Source organism: Scyliorhinus torazame, chromosome 3 (assembly GCF_047496885.1).
Source record: "Scyliorhinus torazame isolate Kashiwa2021f chromosome 3, sScyTor2.1, whole genome shotgun sequence".
Lineage (NCBI taxonomy): Eukaryota > Metazoa > Chordata > Chondrichthyes > Carcharhiniformes > Scyliorhinidae > Scyliorhinus > Scyliorhinus torazame.
In genome coordinates, this window is record NC_092709.1 from 303,462,450 (window position 1) to 303,481,852 (window position 19,403).

At 43.4% G+C, this 19,403-nt stretch overlaps 1 protein-coding gene across 1 annotated transcript in view; it reads left to right on the forward strand.

Annotated features, from left to right (window-relative positions):
• Positions 1 to 19,403, forward strand: part of loxhd1a (lipoxygenase homology PLAT domains 1a) — a 332,608-nt gene that overhangs the window by 268,176 nt on the left and 45,029 nt on the right. The window contains exons 34-37 of the mRNA XM_072497474.1: positions 12 to 174; positions 2,941 to 3,095; positions 8,679 to 8,888; positions 12,169 to 12,316. Coding sequence (XP_072353575.1) covers positions 12 to 174; positions 2,941 to 3,095; positions 8,679 to 8,888; positions 12,169 to 12,316 — 676 coding nt within the window. The remainder of the gene's footprint in view (positions 1 to 11; positions 175 to 2,940; positions 3,096 to 8,678; positions 8,889 to 12,168; positions 12,317 to 19,403) is intronic.

Below are 19,403 nucleotides of genomic sequence, written 5' to 3' on the forward strand. Positions count from 1 at the left end.
TTGAATTCCAGGGATCAGAGACAACTATATTTCCCTGTGAGCGCTGGCTGGCAAAGTCTGAAGATGATGGAGAAATCATCCGTGAGCTAGTGCCTTTGGAGATTATCCAGAAAAAGCTGCAGAAAGATGGAACGCTCAAGCAGACTGAAAGTACAGTGGAGGATGCACTGGAAAGTGAGTATGTGTGCACTGTTACGCCATCCTGGGCAAGTGCACGGTCAATTCCAGCCCCACAGGTCCCAGAGTCACTACACAAGTGAATGGATCAATCAATAATTATTAGTTTTTTAAAGTATTTTTATTGGAATTTTAACACTTAATATGAAAATTTAAACAACACATAAATAAAAAATTTTTAAAAACCACATCAACAACATATATCTCACAGGTTGTCACCGCATCTGTGATCATAGCCTTCACAATCACGTTTCCTTATTTATAATGTGGTACATAATTACAAAGAAAACATTTTATTTACAATGATCATGATGAGAAGAGTCATGTCGAACCATTAATTTTAGCGGATGAATAGGACGTTCTGCTTCCCCGGTTCTTTACATGTGGGAGGGGCCTGTGACCCTGGATAATCTCTCGTAGGGCCTTCCTCCCATCTCTCCACTGTGTCTTGCATGTATTTCCCTTCTCCCTGGCAGTTCCACACCCCACCCCGTGCCCTCCCCCCCCCCCCCACCTCCTCTAAATAATTCTTATAAAAATACCCAGAATCTTTGGCCCTTGGCTCTCCAATAATTACAGTCAACAGATTTGTAAGTTTAAACATAATTACTGTTTATTTATAACTAGAACAAATATGAAATATGCAGTGAATACAGTCGGTTAAATGTCCTTTAACACCTGATTCCCCCTTAGCTGTCCCATCCTCTAATCACACATAATACAGACAAACACAGAGGGGAAGGAAAAGGGTTTCAAAAAATAAGGATGAAAGTCAAGCCTTTGCTTCAGATGGCAGGTTCGTTAGTTGCTTTGCTTCAATCTCGGCTTTCAGTTCAAGACTTTCTTGTGGATTCGTTCAGATACCTGCAGTTTCAGAGATAAACTCTGAAGAAAAAGTAAAACCTTGTCTTTGTCTACACCCATGGTGGCTTTCCTGTAGATTGATTCAGTCGGATTGTCTGCGGTTTCAAGAATGCAGTATTCACCACCTTTAGAAACTTTCTGGAGAGGATTATATTAAGCTCTTGCCTCTGGGCTGCCAGAGTCCAAACTGGAAGCAAAACCAGCCTTGTGACTCTGATAGACATCAGTGGGATCAGATCCAATCACCACCTGTTTCCGGACAGGGCATCACCTTTTCAGCCCATTCATTGGCCACCAGCTACATCAATCAATCCGAGTCATCACTGATGTCGGTCTAAAATAGCACAGCCTTCTGGGTCTTCCTGTTTGAATTAAAGATGCAGGCTGCTTTGTCTTAAAGTCACAGGTCCGTTAAACATCCATGGATCAAATATGTAACAGCAGAAATAAAAGAAAGGGGAAGTAAGGGAATAAACAGGGAATAAACAGGAACAAACAGGAATGACTCTTACAGCATGAAAGGAGAGGGACAAAATATAAGATGCCAGAAATGTTTGGTTCTTCCTGAGACCGACCAAAGCTCGGACGAAAGGCCATCGACTTGAAGGATTTACTTTGTTTCTCTCTCAATAGCGGCTGCCAGATCTGCTGGGGATTTCACACCTTCAGCATCCACAATACTTCGGCTTTTGTGAGGGTTTTGGATGTTTGCATCGAGGAATGACAGGATGAAAGGTCACATCCATGACATTCCTCTGCAATCACTGGCTGGGATTTTCCCATCGCCCCCAGCAGTGGGCACCATCATGAGTGGGATGGGAAAATTTGGAGAGCCTTCAAAAGCCAACAGCTCTCCGAATTTTCCCGTTCTGCCCGTGACGATGCCCCCCAGTGTCGGGGCTGGGAAATTCTGCCGAACATTTGCAGTGAATGGGAGATTTGGCTAAGCGTCGAGTTCTCCGCCTTGGCTAGCAGCGGTAGAAGGAAAAACTCGCAGCGGAGAGTCCTGGCCAATGTTAGGATCAACCTTTTATATAAAGGGATTGAATAGGGTTTGTGCAGGGCTTTCAGGAGCAAACTTCCTCTGAAGTGGAAGTTTATTCCAGTATGTGGACGGTATATTGTCTGAGATACATCCATGAATAGCTTGGGCACCCATGCAAATGATGTACATGCTCAATGATCCCCCCCCCCCCCCCCAACCCCCACTCCTCCCCACAGGCTTGGATGCCAGAAGTAGGTGTCTTCTGTGATTCTGTGGGACCCATATAAACTTAATCCAATGGTATAGTGGGATTTGTGATTTACTAGATTCTGGGATAGGCCGGGGAGAGCACAGTGATCTTTTCTGATCCTGTATCTTCCAACATTCCAAGGCAGTGGGTTGTCTGACTGTGGGGAACGCTGCAGCAAAGCACAGTGCCATTTACACTTGTGCATCCTCGCACTACCAGCAGGTGGTGGTCAGGAACAGGTACCCCCAAATTTGGATGTACAAATGTTACTAGTAGCACCCCAACCACTGGACCACCTGAGACAGGTCCACACTAAGCACACAGAGGCCTGAAATGTGATAAAGGGACAGCTGGGCTCTCTTCAACACCTCATTTCCATGTGGGTTTCCTCCGGATGCTCCGGTTTCATACCACAAATCCCGAAAGACGTGTTGTTAGGTAATTTGGACATTCTGAATTCTCCCTCAAGTGTGCCCGAACAGGCACCGGAATGTGGCAACTAGGGAATTTTCAAAGTAATTTCATTGCAGCGTTAATGTAAGCCTACTTGTGACAATAAAGATTTTAAAAATGGGCCCAAATGATTGTCTATTTGAATTATATTTAACTGCTAAATTCCATGAAAGTATCCTTTACCAATTGCCTTTATCGGTTTTCTTTGAAGCTCACACTTACAAGATTTCTGTCTACACGGGTGATGTCTACAGAGCAGGGACGGATGCAAACGTTTTCCTCACTATTTATGGAGATCTGGGAGACACTGGAGAGAGGAAGCTGAGCAAATCTGAGTCGCACTCCAATAAGTTTGAACGAAACCAGGTTAGTGTGAAACTACCGACGGCGGTGGAGTATAGGAACCAGGGGCAGGCCACTCAGCCCTCCAGCCTGTTCTGCCATTCTATCAGATGACTGACCCGTTGCTCAACTGCATTCCCTAGCTCTAATTTAAAAAATATTCCCTCTTTTTCCGAAAAAGATTTCCATTTGAATGGGACTTTGCATGTATCAGAACATGGCAAAGTGATTCACAGCCAGTAAAGTATTTTTGAAGGGTCATCACTCAGAGGGAACCTAGCCCAGTCATTCCTTATTACATCAACTAAATTCCACCTAAATAGACTGAGCCAGTAACCATGGAAGACTTCAAAAGAACTGATGCTCTTTAAGAGGTTGATCAGCAGTCATCTAGAACATTGGCCTCGAGTGGAACACTATTCTCGACGTGTGATACCAGGGTTGGAGGAAGAGGAGGCCAGGAAAATGGGGGAAGATGGGATAGGATTGCTCCCTGATGCATCACCAAGGACCACCTTGGTGGCAAGGTTTATGAGTCCACCTCTCAAAAAATTCCATCACCGATCTCATTGCCAGCAAGTGTGGCCTTGGGACCCCCATTGGATCCAAACACCAAGGCTCCAAGGACTGGGTGAAAGGCCAGTCCTGGATGCCCGATCCATAAAGGGTTTTACCTTCTGAATATATAATTGGTGCGTGACAACATTCAGTACATCTGGTTGAGTAGCATAGTGGCTACGTTACTGAACTACTAATCCAGAGGTTTCAACTAATAACCTGGAGATCCCAATTCAAATCCCACCATGACAGTTGAGGAATTTAAATTCATAAAGCCATGGAATGGTTACAGCCATTCATATGTCTTACCACTCCACAAAAGCGAGTCAGTTAATAATTATTCACTTCCCTTTGTAAAGCTTGGATTCAATCTGCCTCCATCACATTCTCAGGTAGTGCATTCCAGGTCCCGACCAGTCACTGGGTATAAAGGTTTTTCCTCATGTCGCCCTAGTTCTGTGCCATTCAACCTAAACCGGTGTCCTCTGATTCTCGATCTTTCCACTAATGGGAATAATATCTCCCAATCCTATTCTGTCCATCCCCCTCCTAATTTCAAATGCCTCTATCAAATCTCCAAACCATTTCTTCTGCAAGGAATACAATCCCAAATCCTCCAATCTTTCTACATAACTGAAGTTCCTCATCCCTGGGTCCATACTTGTAAATCTTTTCTGCACCCTCAAAAAAATGTTAAGTGGGGGTTACGGGGATAGGGCAGATACGTGAGGGTGCTCTTTGTAAGGGCTGGTGCAGACTCGATGGGCCGAATGGCCTCCTTCTGCACTGTAAATTCTATGATCTCTCTAATGCCAGCATCCTTCCTACATTATGGTGCCCAGAACTACACAATACTCTAGTTAGGGTTCTCCTCAATAACAACTGGGGGCCTGTGCCAAAATTGTGAAACCAAGACTAGCCGAGTAGTTGTCTGACATAGTCATACTCTCAGAATCATTCCTTACGGACAATGTCTCAGACTTTCCCATCACCAGCCCTAGGTATGTCCTGTCCCACTTGCCCAGAAGGAAAAAACAGTAAAGAAGGGAAATAAGAATACTGGTCTGGACTGTTCTTTCCTTCTGGGAGGACAAACCCATCAGGGGTGATGGCACAGTGGTGTACAGGTGGGAAGGAGAGGCCATGGGAGTCCTCAACATTGACTCCAGACCCCATGCAGTCTATGGCATCAGGTCAAACATGGGCAAGCAAACCTCCTGCTGATTACCACCTTCACCACCCTCCCTCAGCTGATGAATCAGTCCTCCATGTTAAACACCATTTGGAAGAAGTAAGGGTACCAGGGACACAAAATGTACCCTGGATGAGGCTTTTCAATGTTTATCACCAGCAGTGACTAACTGGCTGGGTCTTGAAGGACTGCAACAGGCAGTGAGGGGACCAACAAGAAGGAAAAACCTACTTGACCTCGTCCTCACCTATGTACCTGTCACAGATGCATACCGCACAGTGCTTGTGGAGTCAAAGCCCCGCCTTCACATTGAGGATACCCTCCATTGTGAAGGCACTGGATACTGCAAAGGTTATGGACCCTGACAATATTCTGGCAATAGTATGGAAGACAGGTACTCCAGAATTTGCCGTGCCCCTAGTCAAGCTGTTTCATTACTTTTTTATTTTTGTTTTTTATAAATTTACAGTACCCAATTCATTTTTTCCAATTAAGGGGCAATTTAGCATGGCCAATCCACCTACCCTGCACATTTTTGTGTTGTGGGGGCGAAACCCACGCAAACACGGGGAAAATGTGCAAACTTCACTCGGACAATGACCCAGAGCCGGGATCAAACCTGGGACCTCGCCACCATGAGACTGCGGTGCAAGCTGTTCCATTATAGCTATACTACTGACAAGTACCCAGCAATGTGGAACATTTTGCAGGTGTGTTCTAGTTGGAATCATACCTAGCACAAAGGAAAATGGTTGTGGTAGTTGGAGGTCAATCATATCAGTCCCAGGACATCACTGCAAGAGTTCATCAGGGTAGTGTCCTAGACCCAACCATCTTCAGGTTCCTCATCAACGATCTTCCTTCTATCATAAGGTCAGAAGAGGGGATGTTCGTGAATGACCGCGCAATGTTCAGAACTATTCGCCTCTCCTCAGATAATGAAGCAGTCCATGTCCAAGTGCAACAAGACCTGGGTAATAGCCAAGCTTGGGCTGACAAGTGGCAAGTTACATTCGCATCACACAACTGTTAGGCAATGATCATCCCCAACAAAAGAGAATCTAACCATCGTCCCTTGACACTCAATGACTTTGGCTGAATTCCCCATTATCAACATCCTGACGGTTACCATTGACCAGAAACTGAACTGGACTAACCACAAGGAATACTGCGAGTAACTCACCTCCTGATTCCCCAAAGTCTGTCCATTATCTACAAGGCACATTTTAGGAGTGTGATGTAATACTCTGCATTTACCTGGATGGGTACAACTCCAATATTCAAGCTTTACGCTATCCAGAACAAAGCAGTCCGCAGACTGGGTGACCGCTTTGCTGAGCACTTTCAGTCTGTGCGCATTCAGGATCCTGACCTTCCTGTTGCTTGCCATTTTAACACAAGACCCTGCTCCCATGCCCACCATGTCTGTCCTTGGCCTGCTGCAATGTTACAGTGAAGCTCAACGCAAACTGGAGGAACAACATCTCATCTCCGGTTAGGCACGCTACAGCCTTCCGGCCTGAACATCGAATTCAACAACTTCAGATGATTAGCTCTACCCCACCTCGACCCATTTGTTTTCATCCCATTTCATTTTAACTGTTTTTTACCATTTCTTTCTCTCTTGTCTTTCTTTATATATATTCACCCCCCCATCTTATCCACCTTTCCTTCCCCTTTCTCCCCTTTGCTTCCCCCTTCCCCTCCTCCCACATCTATATCTGTCAGAGTTTACCCTCTGATGTTAGATTCTCTGCAGTTTGGCCTTTCACATCTTTTGTTCTCACTGGGGACTGCCTTTTGCACTCTTTCCCCTTACTTTCTGTAGCTATTATCACCCCTTTCCCTGGGTTTCTGTGGCGATGACTCATCTTTCATTCTCACTCCACAGTATAAATATTTCCCACTTTCTCTGTCTTCAGCTTTGACAAAGAGACATCGAACTAGAAAAGTTAGTTCTTTTTCTCTCTACAGATGCTGCCAGATCTGTTGAGATTTTCCAGCATTTTCTTTTTGGTTTCAGATTCCGGCATCCGCAGTAATTTGCTATTATTACAGCAGTCCGCAAGTAAATTAGCGCGGGCAAGAAAAATGTAATGTATATATACAACAATTGTTTATAAATATGAGAAAAGTCAATAAGAAGATTTTTTAAAAAAAATAATTAAAGCAGTCCGCTTGATTGGCACCCCTTCCACAAACATTCACTCCCCCCACCACTGTGGCAGGAGTATGTACCATCTACAAGATGCACTACAGGGACATACCAAGGCTCCTCAATTGGCACTTTCAAAATCCACCACTGTTACCATCTAGAAGGACAAGGGCAGCACACACATGGGAACACCACAACCTGGAAGTTTTCCTCCAAGCCACACACCATCCTGACTTGGAAATATATCATCGTTCTCTCACTATCGCTGGGTCAAAACCTTGGTACTCCACCCATAACAGCACAGTGGATGTACCTAAACCACGCGGACTGCAGCGGTTCAAGAAGACAGCTCACCACCAACTTCTCCAGGGGAGTTCGGGGTGGGTAGTAAATACAAGCTTAGCCAGCAACACGCACATACCATAAGTTAATTTTGAAAATAAAACCTTCAGGCTTGGGCTGATGAATAGCAAGTAACATTCATGCACCAAAGTACCAGGCAATGGCCATCTTCATCAAGAGAGAATCCAACAATCTTCCTATGCCATTCAATGGCATTACCATCACTGAATCGTCCACCAGCAATATCCTGGGGATTACCATTGATCAGGAACTGGAACTGGACTAGTCATATTAATACTGTGGCTACAAGTGCAAGTCAGAGGCTCGGAATCCTGCAGCGACCAACTCACCTCCTGATTCCCCAAAGCCTGTCCACCGTCTACAAGGCACAAGTCAGGAGTGTGATGGAATAATCTCCACTTGCCTGGATGGGTGCAGCTCCAACAACACTCAAGAACCTCAATACCATCTGGGACAAAGGAACTCTATCCACCACCTTTAAATTCACTCCCTCAACCTCTGACGCACAGTAGCAGCAGTGTGTACCATCCAAAATATTCACTGCAGGAACTCACCAAGGCTCCTTAGGCAGCAGCTTACAAATCACGAACTCTACCCGTACCAGCCTCCCCGAACAGGCGCCGGAATGTGGCGACTAGGGGCTTTTCACAGTAACTTCATTTGAAGCCTACTTGTGACAATAAGTGATTTTCATTTTTCATTTCATTCACCATCATGAAGGACGAGGGCAGCAGGCACATGGGGAAACCATCATCTGGAGGTTTCCCTCCAAGCCACACACTATCCTGACTTGGAAGTATATCACCGTACCTTCACTATCCTGATACTCCCTTCATAATCGCACTGTGGATGTATGTATACCAGTAGCTCACGACCAGGACTGTCAGGGATGGGAAACAAATGCTGGCCTCGCTATGAGAGCATAAGAGAGCAGAAGATGGATGGCAGTACTCAGCGTGTGGGCTCATGTAGAGCCCTTTTAATAAAATTTCACTTCAATTTATATGGGCTTATCTCTCTTTACTTTTCTGAGACTGCAGTAAGTGACCTGCTGCAGTACCACAGAACATCTGACTTTGTGTTGGTGGGCAGCTCCACCACACCAGCAGTCCTTGTGCTATATATGTAGTGGATCCTAAATCCCAGGCAAATGGGTCAGTCATAGCAGGATCAGGTCACGTGAGTAGCCTCGTCTCAACAATGCCCCCACCAATTCTGCTTTCCTCACCACCCCACTCCCCTGCCAAAGGCGTAAAAGTCCAACTCTTTGACTCAGTGGGTCATTATTCCCTCTAAAAATGACTACTTTGCTAAAATGTCTGACCACCTTGCACCACAGGTTGATACATTCACAATGGAAGCTGTAGACCTTGGGCAAGTTTTCAAGATCAAGATTCGTCATGACAACACCATGGCAAGTCCCGATTGGTATTTGGACAAAGTGGAGGTGGTAGATGTGGATTTGGAAGAGAACTACCTATTTGTATGTGAACGCTGGCTTTCCAAGTCCAAGGAGGATAAGAGAATTGAAAGGACACTCTTTGTGAAGGTAATTTGTGCACCAAATGCTTAATATGGTGCAAATGTAGTCACATTAACATAGTATATTTTTTATTAATTTAGAGTACCCAATTATTTTTTTCCAATTAAGGGGCAATTTAGCGTGGTCAATCCACCTACCCTGCACATCTTTGGGTTGTGAGAGTGAGACCCACGCAGGCACGGGGAGAATGTACAAACTCTACACGGACAGTGACCCGGGGCCAGCATCGAACCCGGGTCCTCGGCGCCATGAGATAATAGTGCTAACCACTAGGCCACCGTGCCACCCTACATTAACATAGAAATGGGTGCCACAAGAAATCAGCTGTTTATTGTGTGTATGTATATGTTTTATACATATCTTGAAAATTTGGATAGAAATAAAACTTCACACTATATTCAAAGAGTTCAAATAGTAGGTCAATACTAAAAATAATTGTAAAATAAATTTAAGCTCTTTATCTGAATACATGTAATACTTGTAACAAGATAGACAAACTAGCAGTACCTAGTAAAAATGAATGGGTTTGATCGAATTACCATTACAGAAACATAGTTGCAAGGTGACCAAGGTTGGGAAATAAATGTTCCTGGTACTTAACATTTTGAAAACAAGGAAATGCAGGAGTAGTCCTGATATTAAAGGATGTCATGAGGAAAGTAGTGGAAAAGGACTTTGAGACAGAAGATGAAGAAATAGATTCAATATGGGTGGAGGTTAGAAATAACACTGTAAGATTTAAATTTGGAAGTCATAGATTACCCAAAAGGGTGGATGAGTTCAGAAGTGATTATAGAGTAGTTAATTAAACAGCAACAGTTTAAATATTACGCAGAAGCTAAATATACAGGTAAGCATATGACCCATTACAGGTAAGAATGTTTTAGCAGTCCTGGACAGTGTACGGACAGAGGAAACCGATTTCCACAGCTAGGGGTGGTGGTCTCTTACCTATCCTTTCTGCAGACTCCTTCTTTTCCAACTAACCAAGATGCTAGCAAGGTCTCCCTCCCGGTCCCCCTCAGCGTGAAGAAGACTGGTCATTTTGGAAAACTTTGAAAAACTTGATCCTCTCTAAAGTATTCTTTTCCCTCTCCAGATCTTGTTTTTAGCCATTTCATTTCAAATGTATGGATCATGCAACCCAACCTCGTTGGGAATGCCTGTACTAGAAACATGTCCTTGGCAGAGATAATAGGTCTGTGCTGTGCTTTGCACTCAGCAAAATTTGGAAGCATTCTTCATAAAATTTCTATAATAACCAAAATATTTCTGAAGATGTATTATACCTGGATGTCCTCAAGGCATTGAATGAGGAGCCACACAAAAGTTTAATGGGCAAGATAAGGATTCAAGAAGTTGAGAGTGAAGTATTGGTTAATGAGTAAAGAGCAAGCATAAATGGGGCATTCTCAAACTGACAGCTTGTGACTAACTGCAAAGATCAATGCTAATATAGATTTACAATCTTTATTAATGACTTAGGGCTGGATTCTTCCGCCCGCCGCTAGATCACCACGGGCGGGACGCAGACCATGTAAAGGCCCATTTACCTCGGGCGGGAATTTCCTGTCGCTGGGCGGGCGCGGCAGGAGAATTCAGCCCTTAGATGAAGAGGAAGAATAACGTATCTAAGTTTGTTGATGGCACAATGCTAAGTGGAAAGGTAAGTTATAAGGAGGACACAAAGATGCTGCAAAGAGATATAGACAGAGTGGGCAAAAGCTAGTAGATTGAATATAATGAAGGGAAGTCTAGATTTTATTTGTGGGTTCAGGTTGTTTGCAATAATTCCCCAATTGTAAATTAAATCCGCTTCTACAAGGCTTGACCATTGGCATGAATGAACCCTTTAAATGGTGAATTCAAAAGGTTTGTTAGCCATTAAAAGGTAGAAAGGTAACAAGTCAAAAAGATAAAAAGCAGTGTCAATTAACAGTAAATAGTAGCACTTAAAGGAGAAAGCTTAGCTTTAACAATTTAAACAGACTTTTTACAACTCTCGCGGTTGTTCAGGCTGAAAATCATTTTTAAAAATTAATTCATGGCATGTGGGGGTCATTGGCTGGCCCAACACTTTTGCTTTAAAGTGGCTTGGCTGTTTCAGAGTCAAACCACATTGCTGTGGAGTCACGTGTAGGCCAGATCAGGTAGGGCAGCAGATTTCCTTCTCAACGACATTCATGAACCAGATGAGTTTTTGCAACAATTGACAGTGCTTTTATGATCATCATTAGGCTTCTAACTCCATATTTTTGATTGAATTCTAATTTCCCCAGCTGCCATGGTGGGATTTGAACCAGGATCCCCACAGCCTGAGTCACTGGATTACTGGTGCAGAAATAATATCACTATACCACCACCTCCCACAGTAATAATCCCAAAACATGGATAACATGTGAACAAACATGGCTTCTTGAAACCTTTATTTTCTACCTAAAAGATATTGTAAGCCCACCTTAGCCAAATTGGCTGGCAGCTCTCCATTGCTGGTAGTGCCACTGGGCAGTTGCTGTTGATAAAGAATTCTGAGAAAGCACTGGATCTCGAAGGGATCGAGGCCACACGTCCGTGTGGGCAAGATCCCAGTTAGATCCCATGTATCCCACCTTTCCAGATGCAAGGCCTGTCGATCACATACCCAGTGCCTTTGAACGGTGAGTCCTGTCCCCAATCCATCCAGGAGGCCACAAGCCTCAATGATTTGCCTATCAGTCCTCCTGCTTGGTGAGGCCCTTGAGAGTTTAGGAAGATAGTTGTTTTGGTCAGCTGGGTGGGCTCCAGAGTTTTTTCATTTTGTTTCTTCTTAAAGCTCTTAAACCGTGATAATCACCTTTGATGAGATTAAAATGTTCAGCTCTGAAATTGCCCCATAAAGACTATAAAAGGAAAATGTTACTGGTGTCTCTCGACTGCCGCTTGTTGCTCTATTCCACACCTTTGAATTGTTGGTTAGAGACATCGTGGGGTTGGGCTCCTTAGACAACAGCAATGAGACATGGGCTGTGGGTTCGCTCCTTTTTCATGTTATCATCCCTTTGTAGAAAGTTTCCCTAAACTGCCAGTTCTTACCCCCATCTCTAACCAACAGTCCTAAAGCACAAATTATCCTGAAACATCTGGACAGCAATAATTGGGGGGTGAAATTGGGGTGTGGCAAATGCTGAGGCAATGTTGGGAAATTGGGATGGAGGTGTTGGGAGTAAGAAGAGTGGCGATGCTGGAGGTAAAGGGTTGAAGTGAATGTTACCCCATCTTGGATGATGCTTTGCATTTTTCCTCATAGGGTTACGAAGGAGATCGAACAAGTATTCACAGCTCCGCTAAAAGCTTGCATGGTTCCTCATTGAGTCTCCGAAATGTCAACAATAGTGCCCTAATCAAGAAGGGTAAACGGAAAAGCATTATTGAAGACACAATTGAAGAAGGATCGAGTAAGAATATTTATCTTTTTTTAAAATAAATTTAGAGTATCCAATTCTTTATTTTCCCCAATTAAGGGAAAATTTAGTGTTCCCAATCCACTTACCCTGCACATCTTTTTGGGTTGTGGGGGTGAGACCCATGCAGATAGGGGGAGAATGTGTAAACTCCACATGGACAGTGACCCGGAGCCGGGATGGAACCCGGGTCCTCGCCGTCGGGAGGCAGCAGTGCTAACCACTGCACTACCATGCTGCCCATAAGAATGTTTATCTTTATGGAGATTTGCCTTGTCTGTGCTTGTAGAAATTGGGGCTAAATTTTGTAGTCACCCTTCCAATAGGACTTTTGAGACATGACAAAAATGCATTTAGCCCACCCCTCCATTCAGTCTGTATCGCACCAGAGGTTCTATCACATGGAGCATTGCCTGTTGCTCTCTCATAAAGGGTACTTGGTCTTTCTCTTCATCCTTTTTCTTTCCCAATCATTTCTTTCCTACGGAGCCCAACAGGCCAGCATCTATAATGAAGAAATGTAAGCTCCTCAACATACAGGGAATGTATATGCTTTGTTGGTCAACACCATCTTACAGTATTGTCAGTTATTGCCACTCTATATGCAGTTCTTTCTCCATTCCAGTGGAGCACCACGTTAATATAATCAATCTTTCCTTGAATAATCTACTTAGTATCAGAATCCCCTGGGTACAAAGATGCCAAGACAACGTACCACATATTGGTCTTGTTAGCAAAATTGAAGCCCGTGGGGAAAAAATGGGCAGAAACAGTAAGGATACAAAATTGGCCCAGGGTTAGAAAGCAAATAGTTGTGGTGAATGGCTTTTTTTGAGTGCAGGCTGATACACAGTGGAGTTCCCCCAAGGCTCAGTCTAGGACCACTGCTGCTTTTGATAACCAGTTTCAAAATTTGCAGATGACACAAACTTGGAAATGTCATAAACAGTGAGGAAGACAATAACCAGCTTCGAATGGGCTGCTGGAATGGATGGACTCCTGGCTGATGTGAAGTGATACATTTTGGTATGAGGGGAAGAATGAGGAGAGACAGTGGCCAGGATTTTCCATTGCGAGTCCGCTCCGCTATAGCTGCTAGCGAAGATGGAGAATTTGGCGTGCCGTTCGTTTGTGGCGGGACTCTCTATTCACGCTGCTGTCAATGGGAATTCCCATCGAAGCCATCCCATGCCGCTGGGAAGCCCGCGAATCTGCAAGTTTATCTCCAGACAATCCCACCAGTGAACGGCCAGAGAATTCTGACCAATATAAGCTAAATGTTACCGTTTTAAAAGGGTGTAGAGAGACCTAGGGATGTTTCTGCTTTATAAATAAAGGCATTGAATACAAAAGGCAGAAAGATATGTTAAAACAATATAAGACACAAGAACTGTGCCAGCAGGAGTGTTGTGTCCCATCCTGAGTGCTGCATTTTAGGAGGGCGTGAAAACATTGAAGCGGGTATGAAAGAGATCAACTGGAATTTTTTCATTCTTTCGTGCGATGTGAACATCGGCTGGTTAGGCTAGCATTTGTTTTCCATCCCTAATTGCCTTTGAGAAGGTGGTGGTGAGCTGCTTTCTCAAACCATTGAGGCAAAAGGAGAATGAAAATGAAAGAAGAAAGTTGTAGGAAGTATTACTGAAAGATGAGAAAAAATTAAAAGAGGGAGACTCAACATGAAAAGGGAGAATAAAAAATATGCACAAGTATGAAGATGGACAGAGACCATGAAGGATGAGATTGAGGGAGAAATGCAAGATTCGCTAAAATGGTTCCAAGGTTGAAGGATTTTGCTATACCATTCGGTTCTCCTTGGAATAAAGGAGACTGAGGGGAGAGTTGATGGAGGTGCACAAGGTTATGACAGGTTTAGACTATGTATACAAAGAAAAACTCTTCCCATTAGCTGATGTACAAGGCCAAGGAGAGATAGTTTTAAGGTTTTGGGCAAGAGATGCAGGGAGATGTAGTGATTTCTATATGTGCATGTACACAAGGGGTTAATGTGTAATCAGTAGCACCACATGATCACTAGAGGGCCGGACCAACAGGGGTATAAAAGGCAACCACATTGGGTCTCTCACTCTCTCTTGGGTGCACTGTGACCAGGGCAGTAGCAGACTAGTTCAGATGGCTAGTGGAGTTACGTATAGTTACTGTAGTTAGAGCTTGTTAACCTTATCACTAGTATGAAAGTTAAAGTAAAGAACTCATGCAACTATTGTTGTAGTTACTCAATAAACCTTTTGTTACTACTGGACGAGTTCGAATCTTCTTCATCGAGATTCAGAATGCCTCATCACTAACCAAGGATTGAGTAGCACATGTTACCTACCACACAGGTAACAAAACATGGTAACAGGCATGTTGGCTTTAACAGAACTAGTTTAGGTTAGACAAAAGGAGAAGAAAATTCAGACTGGATATTCGACTGTGGAAGACTTTGCAGAAAATGGATCCTCGACGACTAACGATGGGACTCATTGGACCTCTAGGGCAGTTGGAAACTACCGATAATTTTAATTATGACTGGAAAAGATTTGAACAGATATTCCAAATATTTATCGCAGCTAATGATTTAAGCACGGTCTCTGACGCAACGAAAATAGCACTACTACTCTCAATAGGAGGGCATGAAGCTAGAGAAATCTAGAATTGCTTTAATTACTTAGAAGGTGAAGACAACACCAAATTTGAAGTAATACTCAAAACATTTGATGAACACTGTAAGAGTCAATCTGGTGAGATGCTGGAAAGATTTAATTCTTGTCATAAATGCCAGAGAAACGGAGGGCCCATCACTGATTTTATTACAAATCTCAAGTTAATACCACAAGGCTGTTATTATGCTGATTTCAGAGACACTATGATAATGGATCAATACATTTATGGACTATCTGACAAAAATTTGATGGAAGAACTTTCACAAGATAAGTATCTAACTCTAGAAACTGCTATACAAAAATGCCTTGCTTATGAACAAAAACAAAGTAAATACTGTGAGTCTTTATAAACACAGAATCAGTATCTAGAAAACAAAATCGGTAAAAATGGCGTGAACACTCACCACAAGGCAGAGGCAGGATCTCACTCGATGCAACAGCACTTTGTGATTGGCAGACATCTTGAGCGAGAGCGTTCCGGCCAGTACGCACATGCACACTACCCAAAAAGAAGGAAAACGGCAAAATATACTCGAGAAGCCGCGCATGCACATTTGCGAAAAGAGCACACAGTAAAGGAAACTCAAATTGCGCATGCGCAATCGATTCCTACGCATGACGTCACGGGCCACGCCCACTTAAAAGGGAAATGCACGAACATGAACAAAAAGAAATTTAAAGCTGCAAAACCCAATTTTCTTCCCTCAAAAGACAGAACAATGCCCGAATTTACACCAGCAGTTGAAAATAACTTTCACAACACCCAGGATCAAACAGTCTGCACCACCCAAAGTGAAGAGCACAATGACAAATCCAAAACCCAAGAAGATGATTTGTTCATTGAACATGAAGAGAACAATAACAACTCCGAAACAAAAGAGATGATTTGTCAACCGAACAATACACACAATACTACTCAGACTTGGCTGAGTTATTCGGAGATCCTGATCACAGCATCAGCAACAAGGTTGCAAAGCTCAACACGACTCTACTCATGGTAGATGATTCCAATACCATGATGCCATGGCAGATCGTTGATACATTGGATGACAGCAACCTGTCAAATACCCAAGAAGAAGACATCGCCACAAGAGAGCACACAACGACTCCGTTGAGAGAGCACAGACCAACTCTACAGCGAGAACACTGCACGACTCCACAGAGAGAGCGATGACAGACTCCACAGAGAGCAATGAAAGACTCCACACAAAGAGCGATGAAAGACTCCACAGAGAGCACGATGAAAGACCCCACAGAGAGAGCGATGAAATACTCCACACACAGAGCAATGACAGACTCCACAGAGAGAGCGATGAAAGATTCCACACAGAGAGCGATGAAAGACTCCACAGAGAGAGCGATGAAAGACTCCATAGAGAAAGCAACGCAAGCCTCCACAAAGAGAGTAACGCAAGCTTCTACAGACAGCTTGGTGACAGACTCAAAAATGGAAGCAAGCAAATACTCCATAGCGAACGCCATGCATGAACAAGACCATGAAGGTCTATCAAGCTTATTTGAGCCACCAGAAGAAGACTATGACAGTCTACCCAGCTTATTTGAGCCACCAGAAGAAGACTATGACAGTCTACCCAGCTCATTTAACCAACAAGGAGACACTGAATGTCTATCCATTGTATGTGAGAATAGTGACAATGTGATCACAATCGACATACAGGATGTGCAGGATCACAGTGAGACTGACAGATCTCAGCTCATTTACACAGAAGTACTCAACAATCAGAGGAGGGCTACTCATGAGTCCAGAGAGACCACGTCAAATGAAATTGTGAAGATTTTGACTCCAGAAGAGGAGCACCAAGAGTCCAGAGAGACCACGTCAATAGAAATCCTGAAGATTTTGATTCCAGAAGCGGAGCACCAAGAAACCAAAGGTGATTCAAATGAACCAGAAATAACTCCAGAAGAGGAACACAAAGAGATCACAGATGATTCAAGTGAACCAGAAATGACTCTAGAAGAGGAGTACCAAGGAAGAAAAGAAGGTGAATCAAATCCACCACATCACCAACATCAATGCAACATCAAACAATTCTCAAGAAGAAACAGATACCACAAAGGACACTGACACCAATAACTGTGACAATGACTCACATCATCCACACGGAACACTCATTGAGCGCAACAAGAACAACAACAGCAACAATGAAAACAGCATGCAGCGCAACAAGAACAACAAATACAATAAGAAGCGCTGCAGAAACAAGAATAACGACAGCAACATCAAAAACTGCAAGCACAACAACAAAAACAACAAGAACAACAGTGAAAACAACAAAAACAGAAACAACAAGCATGACAAAAACAACAACAAGAATGACAACAACAAGAACGACAACGAAAACAACCAAGACAAACGACAACAATGAAACAACGACCTGTACAACATGGTACAACTCTGCACATGAAGGACAATGCCACAGCACACTGCAAAACAATGGCAAGAGTACAAACATGCCATGGCATGGCAACAAATCTCACAAATTCACATTTGCTCCACAACAAACAAGCAAACCAGCTTTCAAGAAAGATGACATACAGAATCAATACCACAAACACAGGAAAAAGTCCAGGTCAGACAACAAAGATGATATACAGAATCAATACCACAAACACAGGAAAAAGTCCAGATCAGACAACAAAGATGATATACAGAATCAATACCACAAGCACAGGAAAAAGTCCAAGTCAGACAACAAAGATGACATACAGAATCAACACCACAAACACAAGAAAAAGCATAAATAAGACAACAAAGTGATTCGACCATTCAAATACCTCATTGAAAAAACTCTTTGTTACTTAAACACAGGAACACTGATGACATTCACAAAGAAATAATAACATCAACATCACCACTTCAACAACAGAAGAAGAAAGCAACTCAACTGAACAAACGCATAAAGTATGGACTCACAAAAAAAAAATTTCATTAAGATTGGACTCATAAATATTAATTGGCTTTGTATAATCATCAAGATCATCGCAACTTGTACATAACATCATTTGTCTACCTATTTCATGCAAGCGAATAAACCTAAGAGGCTAAATGTATTAACATTTGACGGACTAACTCATTGATTTTATGTAATGCAGTTGCAAACTGCATCCATTATGTTTGTTCAATTTTCTTTACAACATACAGAAAATATGTAACATGAAAAAAGGGGGATGTAGTGATATCTATATGTGCGTGTACACAAGGGGTTAATGTGTAATCAGTAGCACCACATGATCACTAGAGGGCCGGGCCAGCGGGTATAAAAGGCAACCACATTGGGTCTCGGGCTCTCTCTTGGGTGCACTGTGACCAGGGCAATAGCAGACTAGTTCAGATGGCCAGTGGAGTTACGTATAGTTACCGTAGTTAGATCTTGTTAACCTTATCACTAGTATCAAAGTTAAAGTAAAGAACTCATGCAATTATTGTTGTAGTTACTCAATAAACCTTTTGTTACTACTGGACAAGTTCAAATCTTCTTCTTCGGGATTCAGAATACCTCATCACTAACCAAGGATTGATTAGCACATGTTATCTATCACACAGGTAACAAAACAGGAGGGATGTGAGGGAGAACATCCTTATGCAGTGGGTGATAACACAAACTTACTCCCTATTTGGGGTGTCAAATCAGGGACAAGGAATGATTTCAAAAGGAAATTGGATGAGCACTTGAGGACGATAAACTTGCAGAGGCATGGGGATGGAGTGGAGAATGGGACTTACTGGGAATTGTCTTGATAGACCAGATGGCAGCCTTCTGTGCAGTTATGACTCTGTGGGCAGGATTTTTGAATGGCAGTGTTTCCCAATCCACCACCCAAAGAGTTTACTTCGCACATTTCCCCCGATCGGCTGCCTCGCAGCCATTTCATGCTTGACGAGGCATTCATTGGTTAAGGGGAGACTTACAGAGACATCGATTAAGGAATTTACACCTTTGAGAGAGGCCGGCCAATCGGATGGCTTGGCAGCTCTGTAGTCTCAGCGGCCTCAGGTTCAACTGCTGGGACTATAACCAGTCCCCAAATGAGAGGTGTTCATGGAGAACAAATTCAAGTTAAGCCCAGGTTTCAGTGGAGACTAGCTGGCAGGCTCCATGAGGTGTTGAGGAGCCACATTTTAAAGGCCAGGCTGAGAGGGTTAAAGTGTAATGTACCCTCCTGAGGTGTTGCCTCTGAAAGGCACAAGAAACTCCCAAAGGAGGTCTCTTGGAATTGGGCCTTGAAGCCAGCACCTCAGAGCGGAGATCTTCAGCCAAAACAGTATCTTCGTTGGCAGCCATCATCTGTCGATGCACTCCATCCCATCAGGGCAGGAGATCCCTCAAAAGCAACGTAGCCACTGAAGGAAGGCAGGACCCCACCCCAACTCCCTGTAGCCACCACGATCA